The sequence below is a fragment of the Tetrao urogallus genome (assembly GCF_951394365.1).
Source record: "Tetrao urogallus genome assembly, chromosome: 4".
Lineage (NCBI taxonomy): Eukaryota > Metazoa > Chordata > Aves > Galliformes > Phasianidae > Tetrao > Tetrao urogallus.
This window is the reverse complement of record NC_136817.1, coordinates 62,795,951-62,809,549: the sequence shown is the minus strand read 5'-3', so window position 1 is coordinate 62,809,549 and position 13,599 is coordinate 62,795,951. Positions and strand designations below refer to the sequence as shown.

Below are 13,599 nucleotides of genomic sequence, written 5' to 3'. Positions count from 1 at the left end.
GTTGTCATTGATTTAAATTGTCACAGAATTAAAAGTAAATTGATAAGTGTATTTTTGTTCCTTTGTGATATCTATCTTGGGTTCTTCCCAAAGGGACAGGCAATTTGGCAAAGCTGGTGAGCACACATTTTATAAAAATCCTCAGTTTAGCTTTTGACATACAGTTCAATCATTCAGGAAAGAACCAAGGATCTTGCATTTTCATAAGCCATAGACAGAACAGTGCGTCCACACTCTTTTAAATCTTATAACAAAGGCATAACATCACTGGAGGTCCATAAAGTCACTGTATGCTTCAAGGCAAGATCATCTTCATCAATAATACCCAAGAACTTCTGAAATACCACAGCTTTGGTCAAGATTTCCACAGAATGAGAATGAGAAGGAAAAAGTCCATGAGAAAGTAGACAGCTGACTCTTAGTAAAGGAGATGAAGACTTGCTATGCATTCATCTCTAGCCTGTGGCTCTACATCAACCAGATGAGCACAAAGTAGAAGTCCTATGACAAAGCATGGAAACTTTGTTAAAGGAAATCTACTAGCTACTGAATCAAAGAACATGTATAACTTCAGTTAATGGTATATAACTTGCTTCTGTCATCTCGGGACTGATGAAAAACCTTTAAATGGTATGTTGCTTCAGATCTCATGTCACATTATCAACACAGACTGGGATTAGGAGGTTAAAAGTAGTTTCATAACTGGTCTTAAAAACCAGTTTTCAATTGAAAAGACCAATTTTTTGTTTCAATAACAATTTAGTGCTCAGCTACTGAAAAGTGCACTAAGCAGAGGAAAATTAAATTACACAAGATAAGAAAATATGTAATCTTGAGCAAATGTATCAAAGCCGTACTAGCTCTAGGCAGCGCAGAAGAATCACTCAAGGCTGCTGAACTCAAAAATTCAGCCAAAAGAAATATTTGGAAAACACAGAGAGAGAGACGTAAGAAATATCTGTAGTTAAAAGAAAGAATCAAATAGATCACAATTCTTTTACCTCGCTCCTCCTCCACAACTATCAGATTTCTTAGGCTTGACTGAATTGTAGGAGCATGTGGGCTACATGTTCAAACCAGTTGCGTTCCAAATTCTTTTCTTCTACCAAATTTACTATTGTAGCTGTTTTTGCAGCTAAAAGTCTGGAAGAATGCTTGAAAGGAATTCTTCAAAGCAGCATACAGAAGGTATGTGCTCTAATCCCTCTATGGAATAATAGGATTTGTTTGCATACCTCCCACTAATCACTTGCAAAATGGACCCCTTCATGTACTTCATTTCTGATTGCCAATTTGAAAACAAATTCCAAGTATAATATGCTTTGGTTAAAAGGAGGACTGTTGCAATTGGGAAATAATTTATCAGACTTGAACAAAAATCTTTTTAACTTTTATTCATTTTATATAATTTTCCTTGTTAATTCTGCTCATTATGAAGATATGCATGCATTTAAATAAAGGCTTCCACTTTTATACCTCATCACCTTAGGCATCCAATCTTACAACATGGTCATGCTAGAATGTACTTTTGCTATCTGTGCAAAGGATGTTAAAAAAAAACAACATTAGAATGCGATTTCACAGCATGATTGAGCAGGAGAAGCTGTCTTGCAAAGATGAAATGTATAATTCAGAATAAAGTAATCTTTAAACAACAGCACCAGAAAACGACTAGCAAATTCAGCATCTCCTTTTGTTCTTTCACCTCCCCATCATTTCCAGATTTTTGTAGTCCAGCAATCCTCCCTGCTGATTTGGGCAGTAACACTTCTGAGAAAGGTAAGGTTTGTTATTTATCTTTGAGTGCTTTCTTGAGAGTTAAGCTGTGCCTGATATGTTTGAAATCCAGTGCAAGTATATTTTACCAAAACAGTACGCAAAACAAAATCACGAGACTACTCAAGAACCTAAATTCAATTCACTTTCATAGGTTGTATGTGATTTTTCTTATTTTTTTTTAGAATTTGAATTTTTCAGTTATATTCAATACCAACAGGCAGCTCTTTTCCTTTGTATAAGAGCGAGATATGTTTCTGTAACCTAAACGCTTCAGGCTAAAAGATGAGTAAAACAAACCAGCACCACCCTAAGTATCACCTCACTGCTAAGAGATTTTAGCAACTCTGTCCCAAGAGCAATATCACCTTCAATCCTCAACTGATTTCTTAGATAGTGTGGCCCAAGCCAGAAGGCAAAATGATGAAGGCTGGAGCACAACGGACTGGGACCTGATGGTAGATAAGCATAAGGAGGAACCACAGAATTGAATGGTATAAGATGGGTGCACATTATCAAAAATCTTAACAATACCTTTATTTTCACTTTCATGGATGTCTAAGTCACCTATGACTATTGGTTAGCCGTAACAGCTAGCATAATTTTCTCTCTTCAGTTCCACTTCCCGTCTATTTTTAAGTCTTAAAGCTGATTGCCACTGCCTCATAAAGCCCTTGTTTTCCTCTGCTTTATCTCTCACTCATTGTAGGAGCCTGGCCAGGTGGAGCCACCCGCTGATCTCACCCAGCTGTCAGTGACCACTTGGTAATGTTGTTTGGAGATGCTTTACTCAAACCCTGCTCACACAGGTCAGTTTCTTGTACAAAAAACCCACACCATTTAGATAATTACACTCTGCAAATATTTTTCGCACTTATTCATACTGGAGTGCTTCAGAGCCAGATATTCTATGTTTATTCAGTACCAAGAAATGGAAATCGAATAATGAGAAGTCTGCTTTACGCCTTTCTCAGGACTACATAAAATAACTTTTTAAGAACAGATTCCTGACATATTCACTACATTTTTATTTCTCAGTACACACAGATGCGGGACACCTCTTTGCACAGTTTTCTTCTCATTAGTGCCTGCCTGGCACTGTAGGTACTGATGTGAATTGACCTGCTTTTCCCAACTTGTGGCTGCTGTTACAGCTGATGCTAGCAAGGTGCATGTGTCCATTAGCACAGTTATAGGAAGGGACACGTGTGTGCATACAGGCCATGTTCTATGGCAGCCTGCAGACCCACAGAGCAGCTCCTCCTTCCTTCCAGCTTCCCACACCAGCCCATGTGTGAGCTGAACTTCATGGCATCTCACACTCACGTGAACTCAGTGCCAGGTTGCATTGGACCTCTGCGCTCGCAGGACTCATGAGGCTGTGTTCCAATTACATAAAGTGGCAAAATTCTGTTTTATTTGTGAGGCCTTAAATGCCTACTGTGCTAACTTTAAAACTGCATTCTAGGATGGCATAAAACCCCATCCACACTCACCAAAATAAAATTATTCAGCACTTCTGATAAAGACAGAATAAAGATCTGAGGCAACAGACCAAAGGGCCATGGGGTGATCTCTTTTCATGCACTGCCATCAGACCAAACCACTTACTTACAGCTGATCTTTGGTATTTTTTGCAACTATGGTAAGCTTAAAAATAAAAAAAAAAAAAGAATAAATCAAAGCCACTTTTGTCCTGTTTTTTTGTGCTCTTTTCTATTGGAATGTGTTTCCTCCCTCCCAGAAGTTCAAATAAATCTCACGTCATCTCACTGAATGCTTTCCTCATGCACCTTATTACTTGAGTTACAATTACATTCCACATTACACTGGTTAATTAGCACTTCCCTTCTTGGTCTGTCTCACAGTACATGAGAGCTAACCCTGACGCCTCGTGTCAGCAATACCAAACCCACTCAGACAAGTGACTTCTAAAACTCTAAAAAAACTAGTTTTACCAACTAGACATATAGGTATGCACGTTGTCAATTAATACAGTTCCCTGATGCTGCAATTTTGATATATGGACCTAGTAAGAGGAAAGCTGCTCTACTGACACCTTTTACTTGTATGCTAATACTTTACAACAGCAGTAACGTTATCAGATACCACATGGAATCTGTTCCCTGTTGAACAGACAAGGTCACACATTGTCACTTTTAATTGCAGACTTGTATTGCCAAAAAAAGAAATCAATCAGAGCAGGAGGGATTGAAAGAACTTACTTGTGTTACATCTGAATTTTTCCAGTTGCATGAACAAAAGGTTACATAGCAAAGAAACAGAATACCAGCAGAGGAACAAAGGAATTTCAATCAACAGACAGATAAAAGACTGCTTAAGAAAAGTTTTGCAACCAGAAGACTGGTATGTTTTCCCCAATCAGCTACTGTTTCCTTCTTGCTGATGAGAAATTCTTTCTCCTGAACAGCTACATAAAAGACTAATCAATACAAGCCTGCTAAGCAGACATGTTTTTGCTTTTGTGAACAAGCACAGCTGTCCATTAATTTTTCTGGAAGAGGCAAATTGTCAAGTGAAGACAGGCACAATCTTCTTAAGTCTTCCTGTGTTAGGAATATTATAGGGAAGACAAGAATTTAATACACTTAATCGAGTTATTCTGTATTGCTGTATCAATCTAGTTTTGATAGAGGAGCCACTTACAAAATCAAATGCTATAAACTAGAAGACAAGCAAAAAAGGATTTTTTAATTATTACTATCATTTTTTTGAAGTAAATTCTAGCCAAACTCCAAACTCAAACAATTGCTTTCCATACATTAATAGTGGTGGAATGACTGTAGTATCTTTAAAGTTTTCCTAAAGAAAACGTGAGCACGTCACATGTTGCTAGAGTGAACAAAATAGAACACCAAACCTAGAACACCTACTGTATAAAGCAAGTATGCACCTTTTTACAAAGCCATTTTAACATGCTGAGGAAATAACTATGTTAAATATATTCTAGTTTTACAATTTTTAGACTACAGAAGTATGAAGCTAAACAACGGGACATGTTGAATATCAAGAAGTAGAAAAGTAAATTATTTATGTCATTGTAGCATTGCAATATAGGTCAGTAAATAACAAAACATGTTCTTCTGGAGGAGGATGTCTCATTCCTTTTCCTTACACTGTAAAAGCATATGGCAAAGCTATGCTATTTTTTAAGCCTTCGCAAAGAAATGCGAACAGTGTCAGTATCTAGCGGCCAGTGGATACACTTAGAACTTGCAGAATGAATGCAGATGAGATGTTCTCCTTGCCTTCAATCTCAGCTCCTTTTGCCAAGTCTCAGCTGCACTGTAAAAGGCTTTGTTAGGAGTAGTATGCTCATCAGATACGTTCAGGTCACAGAAAATGGCAAAAAAGAAAAGGAAAAAGAAAAAAAAAAAAGGTATAATTTAAGTTAGACATAACAAATGTAAAGAGGAAAGGAGAGGAACTGTATTTAAGAATTTTTTACATACAAATTGTTATGGGTCAGTATATAGAAAACGGAATTTGCCACAGAACCAAGTGTTTAAGACGGATGCACAAAAATGCTACCACAGCATGTCAGTATGACTTCCTACTGTATCTGTAGAAGTAACAGAAGTTTTGCAAGGGCAAACCAATACTGACAGAAACAAAAAGCCAGAAACTTCCATAACACCAAAATAAAGACAAAATAAACACAGTGTGTTTATGTTTATATGTCCTTGTACATTCTTCCATCAGAAATATGGAGGGAGAAAATTCTGACAGAATGAGCATGCAGAATGCTGCACCTGCAGCAGATCAGATACCAATGACATTTTTGCCAGTGCCTCTCATGTTTGTATAACATTAACCCTGCTGACAAAACTCAGTGCTCTTTGTGCCAACAAATAATGGAGCAAAGGACCCAAAGCAGTAAAGACACACCACTGCCTGGATCTTAAGCAGAAGAGTGTTTAATCTTTACCTTAAGCTACACTGAACATTGATGCTAGATCAAGAAATACAAGGCACTTCAGACTTAAAGGATTAAACACAGGATTAATAACCTGACAGGATCATTGAAATTATACTAATAACACCATATTGCGCTGAATAAGAGCAGGTTCACTAAAAGAAGCTGTTTATATCACAGCATACACATTTGATAGCTGCCTAATTCAGACAAGGGAACGAAAATTTTCTTTTCCTAGTTTCTGAGTTACAGTAACTAGAAAGTAAATACATTTATCAGTGTGATGAACGAGCATGCCCCGCAGCTATTCCATGTATATTAGATTGCTTATTGTTCTAGCTAATGGGTCCATCATTTTGAGAATTATCCACTGTCTGAAACATTTCCCCTTCGGTTAGGTTGGCATTCACAACCATGCAACAGGGAGCAGTCACAGAAGCCTGATACAATCTTCCAATTTAAAAACACCATTGGAAAGCAGTGATTAGACACCACTCAGGTAGCATAAGTAAGAAAAGGTCGACAAAGTTGTGTTTTCTGAGTTCTCTCTCTGTTGCATTGCCTCCTACGGTACTGACCTAAAACCAGGCCAGGACCAAATGACTGCACGTACACACCAATATGATGAACAGCAAAATGGCGTTTATTACACGTGAACTCTAGCTTATATAACCTATGTGCTTCGTCTACGCCCCTAAGGGCACGTGCCACACATCAATCATAGAGCAGGGAGAGGGCCCCACATCCCGTGGGGGGGGGGGCTCGCAGTCGTCTACAACATCTCTCTTGCTGATAGCATGACTCATGACTCAGAGGCAAGAACCCAGCACATAAACAGGCATACATGTATCTGAAAACTAAGGAGCAACACATGCACACAATTTTTTAAGCTAATACCCTTGATAGACCCCCCCAGCACCTCCATTTCCCACAGAATACACTGGAGGAGTTACATCAGAATAGTTTCCAGTAAAGAAGCAACAATCTAGCATCAAAATGCCTTTCATTTCAGTTTCCCCACTTCTGGCAAAATGGAATGCTTCTTCCCATGTAGTAACAGAGCACTCGTCTCCATCACGAGAAGAGAGAATTAGCTGTAATTAATAAAGGAACTGTGGAAGAGGCAGTGGGGAAAACATACAAAATCATAATTAAGGGGCTATAGTATAAGAGGAAAGGTCCCCAAATGGATAAATAATTCTTGTCCATAAGGTGGGAGGAGCTGTTAAATGAGCACTTTTCAAAATTGCAGGAGGTCATTTAGGGGATTTTGTTTTCGTATTATGTCCTGCAGAAATGGGGAGAACAAGCAGGTCTGAAGAGCATTAGAACAAGGGCAGACTGAGGAACAGGACAGGATCATAAAGACCAGATAACAGGTAATAAAATGGCAGGAGCTCCAACTGACAGACACTGGGAGAAAAACTTAAGCTTCACTAAAACCGATGGTCTCCGAGCTCAGAAGGGGGATTTGGGGAGCTGGCAGACAACTGCAAAAACCATTAGCTCATCACTCAGCAATAAGCCAAAAAAATCCAAAGTCAAATATTAGGAATCACTGGAAAAACCTTAGAAAATGATGAGGTCACTGCAAAAATCCACAGTTTGCCCATATCTTGACTAAGTGTAGTTCTGATTCCTTTATCTCTAAAAGGAAACAGTATAATAGAAAAAGGTTTAGAGAAAGACAAAAAGAAAGATTACAGTTATGGGACAACTTCAATACAAAGAATGATCAAGTAGGCTGTGATTTCCCCGATCACAAAGACAAATCATATCAGTGAAGCATGACTGAGGTCTACAAAGTCCCAAAGGGCATGGACTGCAGGAGGACTTGGAAAAGAAGTTGTTGCATACACAAACCACTGTAGGCTAGAAAGACACTGATAGATATTTTTATTACATTTTACAGAATTGCCCTCACAAATTCCACTTAATATCCTACCCAAGGAAAAAGAAATATTAGACAAATTGAGTTGTGTGATAGATTCATAATTTATCAGGACACTGTAATTAAGCATACAACAGTATTCTACTTGAAGTGCTGTAAAATCATTAAATGTCAAAGGGATTTCTGAATTACTTCTTAAAATAAAAACCACACAGTATTTCAGTTATGAGGCACTATTTGTGATCATACTTGCAAAGCCTAATATCACAACCATTCAGAATAATGAGGAAAATAATGTTTTCATTTCAAAAGTTGAGTTTTAAGCATGCTAAGTTGTATTGTACCTGTAAGAAGAATCAACTCTGGCCCAAAGAACTCTTAATTCCATTTCCACAGCTAGCAAAATATTTCACAACTCACTTGGAACATTATTAAATGATTATTTCTGCAGCTTTTATATTGTGGAAATGCTTCATGGTTCAAGCTGTCTTGAACTCTGTACACGTACAATAAGAGAGAAATCCTGCACCACACATCCTCTTCACTACTGACAAAGCAAGGCATAAAGAAAGAAAATTATCACAGAAATAAGGAAGACAACAATAAGTTATTTAATTTCTTCCCTCTGCTTTGTGATATTAATGCTTTGGGGATACTGAGAATATTATACATTAAAAAACAAGTTATTCTCTAAAGAGTAAGAAAAAATAAGTATAAAAATACAAAACAGCAAAAAAAAAAAAGTTTGGCTTTCTACAAACGTATGTAAGATCCCAACATCCAATTAAACTTGAAGCATAGCTTTTCCTTTCACAGACATTATAGTCTCGCAGTGTTATAAAGTTCCTTAACTTAACAAAATGTGTCAAACATTAATCTATGACCTCTACTCTTCTACCAGTTTGGGTTAAAATGTATAATAAAGTTTAAAAGCTGTGTCTGCATTCTGTTAAGATCCTTCAACACATGTATTCACAAATCCACTCATGCCCACAGGCAACTTGATTAGATAAGCCCTGTTTTCTTAAATGAAGTTAAGAATTGGGATGTATTTAAATCACAATTTAATCCCCTGCAGTGATGCAGAATTTAACTTTTTAGTATCTGCTAGACACTTTTTTTCTGCAAAACAGCAGAATGCAATAAATATAGTCAGCCAGGTAATGTACAATGGCAATACATCTTTTGTTACATTAAAATGGGAAAATTAATCTACTTGGTTTCAAACTCAGCTGTTCTCCATTAGTTTTCTAAAAAAAGCTGATGAAAACCAACAAAAAGTTACTTGCAGTAAAATTACGTATAAAAAAACTTAATCCTTCAACACAAATTTATTCCAAATCAATAATTACACACAGATCAGTAAAGAACAAGGAGAGAAGGATTTATTTATATGCAAGTCTTACTACCAAACCATCAAGTTGGTCTTACCTTGAACTAGATCTTGACTTTGTATCTTCCTTGGCTGTCCTTTCACTACCAGCATCTTCATTATTCTCCACTTTTCTCTCACACAGTTGTTTTCTCTTCTCCCACCTTTTCTGCTGACTTGAAGTGCTTTCTGCTTCTCCTTGAGAGTCATTTTCTGCTCCTACCTGTGAACCTGAGGAATGTGCCAGGCACTTAGAGGAGATGGGCAGATTTTGCTCTTCTCTGCCAAAGTCTCTTTCTGCTAATAAAGCAGACGTTTCAGGTTTTAACGTTTCCTGTGCAGGGACTGAATTGTCCAGGCTATCTACATGGTCCATTTCCTTAGACTTCACTAATGTGTACGAAGCATTTACAACACCTCCTGCAGAATGTTTAGTCTTTAAACCTTCCACACTCTCCTCCCTGCTGTCTTCACAGCTGCCACAACACACACAGGAATTAATTAGACAGTTTGTGGCAGCTATACTGAGTTTATGAGATTCATCCTCCTCCTCATTTGCTAATGGATTAGCAGATCCAGGAACACAATTAATAGCTGCTTCGGGTGTTACTGGGGATTCTGAGCTAGAGGGAGATTTAGGATTGAATATCACAGTAGCAGATATTTTCATTCCCCCTGTCCTGTGAGCTATCCTTTCTGCCATTTCTGCATCATCAGCATAAGCATCCCAACCATTGAGGTATAACTGTGAATCCGGACCTTCTAAACAGCTGCATGAATTTTGAACTGAGATGCCAGACATCTGTTTGCTGTCTTCAATATTGTTATTATTGCTGACATCACTTTCTGCGCCTTTTAAAAGCAAAGTTTCCTCTGTTTGCTGACCGTTCTCATACAGTAGAGCGTCTCTATATTGCAGGTTCTGTTCTGAATTGTGACAAGGGTTATTCACCCAAGCAAAAGTATCACTTACTGAATCCAACCCAGCAAGAGCCTCTCCTGCTCCATCTAGGTCATCCATAAAAAACACTCTGTCCTCTTCATCAGTTAAATTGTCAAGATGGTGTCTTGTTGGTGAAGCTTCTGCACTGGAACTATTTCTTAGGCTAGGTCTGTGAGCTGGAGACTGACAGATGCTTGGAGGGGAAAGCAGAGAAGACATTTCATCTCCAACTCTGTGTACCATCCTATTCAGCTGTTCCAGCTCCTGTTCATCATACTGCATTGAACAAGCCAGCTCAGCCTCTGTGTTCTCAGCTTTTGCTGAGAGCTCCTTTGCTGGCAAAGTTGCAGTTATGCCTGGTGTAATGACAGAGGGTACTTCAGGATCTGTTCTGACAGGAAAATCCACATCTTGAGAGATGCACAGGTTACGCTCCAGTGTGTGCAGTTCATCCTCAGTTAACGTCTGAAGTAGATCCCTAAAAATAAAGAAGTACATGTGACATTGCTTTTACAATCACAGGAGGCACTGACGTTACGCAATTTAAAAAAGCTTTTACTGTCAGTACAGAAATCCAGAAAGTGAACTTGGGAGCACAGAATGCTTTCAACTGCGTAACTCGTGAAGCACTTTGCATTCATGTTCAGAACACGTGGGACTGCTGGGGCCTCAATTTGAGAATACTCAAGCAAATACAGGGTACCAAATTATTTATATCCTTGCAAAGAAGCCCCAAAAAATAAATCAAAGTAAAATAGATCTTCTCGCCAACTACTTAGAGTGAAAACATTGCTCAAATTAGACGTACTTGGTAATTTTTAATTTGCAAATTTGATCAGTAAATAAATTTGCCATCCTTTCTATTAGATCCTGAAAATTATTCCATGACAGAATACAGTAGAAGTTCCACACCCTTACACCGTCAGATAAAAAGAGCTCATTAAAAGTATTAATATCACTTACACAATGCTGATATCCTAGAAGCCTATTCAGTGAAATAAAGACTGGAAATTGGGTCTCCTTTCTACATGGAACAAAATATCAGGGACCTACACTTTTGCATGATCTTAAGAATCAGGCAGGCCTAAAAGCATTTACTAAACTGTTTTCTGGAGACATAAAGCAACCCCCGCTATTATGAAGTTTTGGACTACAAGCTCCTGAAAAAGTGTTGAGACTTATGTTTAAATGCCTTATAACTTTAAAACTTCAAAACAACGCAGTACACATTTTTAGATCTGAATTCGACTTATACTAGGCTTCTAAATTAGAAGCTGCACATAAAAGTGTCCTGCCAACAGCAGTCCGGTCACTCAGAGCTGCTCGGCTTCCCTTCTAGAGACGCAGAAAGCCTGACTGCTCAGATCTATTTATTAAATGTTTCACATACTCCTAGTAAAGACAAAAATATCTGCAATTCCTGGAAATACATATTTATTGCATGCTAGTCAAATGGCCAACTTCACTGAGCATTGAACTCTTTGTTTCTGCCAGTAGCACCTCAAAATTTGAGAATTTGCAGTTAAAGGATAAGTAAATAAAGCTTGATTCAAAAATTAAGCAAATCAGCTGACACTCATGTTGGCTTTGAAGATTTTGAGCTGGATCCCGTGCTGCCTACAATGCTGTATGCAACCAGTCTGACTATATGTTGTACTCTGTTATTTTAGTAAGGAAATCATTCCTACTTTAAATTCATGTGAAATCTGCTCAACTTTTGAATTACAACATCAGAAATGTTACTATGAACAGACATCATCTGTCCTCAGGAAAACAGAATCTGACAATTGCCTTAAGTTTCCTGCATAAAAAAAACCTACACTCACTGTGTATGTGTGTTAATTTAAATACAGGTTTCCTTGCAACATGACAAACTTTTGATTAACAACTGTCACTATACTGTAAATGAGAAGTTATATAGTGTATAGTAAATAAGAAAGATTCATTGCCAACATTAGGAACAAGGCATGTTTAAAATGCCTACACATTTAAAACATCTTCTATTGGGAACAGAATTAATGTTAACCACAACACAAAAATAAATTGTAAATCTCACTACTGGAAGTTTAGAATTAAATGGCAGATACCGTTGTCAAAGCATAAAGTTTAATTAAACTGAACCTACTTCCATGGTTCATTTCCTTTCTGTTGAAGCATCTGTAACTCACCAGTAGATCCAGGCAAGTACTGTGCTCATATGAAAAAAAGAATTCTCCCTCTGCTCTTGTTACTCACAAGACACATGTAATGAGGGCTTCTGCAGTCTATCCTGACAGCTCTGGTGCACTTGCTTTTCACTGAGGCTTTAGAAAACAGCAAATTAAGAAAAGTGCATGTTGGGTTTCACCTCCTTTTATTAGCATGGTATCACAGCAAAGCAATCTAACCTTGAAAATACAAGGAACATTTTTCTTACAGTGGCTTCAGCCATGAGACAAGGTCTTAAAACGTACTGTGGCTATTACAAGCCAGTAGTAACATCTACTCTATGTACTGCAAAAACAATAAATGTGTTTTACTGCCAATATCCAGGATGCAGAAATTACTTGTACAAAGATTGAGGCCGTATGTCCACTCAAGGACGGCCAGCTGAGCAGAGGACAGGGCCACCCAACCCAGGTGCAGGGATCTCATACATCTGCCTTATTCATGGACTCTGCTCCTCCTTCTGACTGGCACTTCACGCTGTTTTCAGAAAGCAGCATCATTGTTACTATTGCCAGCCTATGACTCAGTCCATATTCTGAACAGAGCACAAACAGCTCTCCGTTTACGGGTTGCCACTGGAAGACAAGATGTAGGTATGGAGATGCAGCTTGCGTCCTCCTGCTTCTGCTGCAGCAAGGCAGGCTCAGCACAGCAGCACCAGCAGATCGGCTCCAATGCAGCACCACTGAGAATCTGATGCTGATAAATAACAAACATCACAGTGCTCTCTTACTATAAAAGTCTTGAAATCAGCTCCAAATTTTGAACACAGCCATCTTGGTAAAACTAACATATTTTCCCTGAGTTAATGTGTGCGAGTTTCACAACCTGTCCCCTTGTATTCTTTAACATACTACAGCAGGTATACTACACTTGATTTCTAGTGCACGTGGAAAGATTTCCGTGCATGTAAAATGGTAAGGTCCCCTGATTCTGCACCATTTAATCTTCAGTCTGCTTGACTGCACACCACTGCAATCCACAGGGACCCTGCCATCAGCCGTAAGAAGTCCAGAACCAAGCACCAGGCAGGCAGGGGGCTCGGAAAAGAGGGTAGAGGTAAGGAGTACTGCAAAATCCCTGATTTGCTAACCTCAAAAAATCGCCACCTAGCAGCCACGAATGCACACACAGCATAGGTAATATTTTATCTCAAGAATGTTCAGTCATAGGCACCTAAATTAAATATAATAGGTATATACCAGATTGTATGCTTGGTGTACTTGTAAGGATGATTGAAGTAGTTTGGCAGAAATGGTTCAAATATCAAACATAGTAACCCTACTACATACGCTCTGGTAGATAGATAAAATATAATGCTGATGTTTTGTCTAAAATCAAAATCAACACAAGGACCTTGCACACATGACAATATTCAAACTGGCCATATGCTGTCCAGCTTCACCAGACCTAAACAAAAACCCTTAATACTTTTGCTGAGAGGGTCTCTACAGGTAACAATCTCTACTATT

At 38.3% G+C, this 13,599-nt stretch overlaps 1 protein-coding gene across 1 annotated transcript in view; it reads right to left on the bottom strand.

The window, feature by feature from the left end:
* ZFYVE28 (zinc finger FYVE-type containing 28) overlaps positions 1-13,599 on the bottom strand; it is a gene marked incomplete at both ends in the record, with an annotated part of 146,300 nt that overhangs the window by 28,028 nt on the left and 104,673 nt on the right. The window contains one exon of the mRNA XM_079534670.1: positions 9,036-10,397. Within this exon, the coding sequence (XP_079390796.1) occupies positions 9,036-10,397 (1,362 nt within the window). The remainder of the gene's footprint in view (positions 1-9,035; positions 10,398-13,599) is intronic.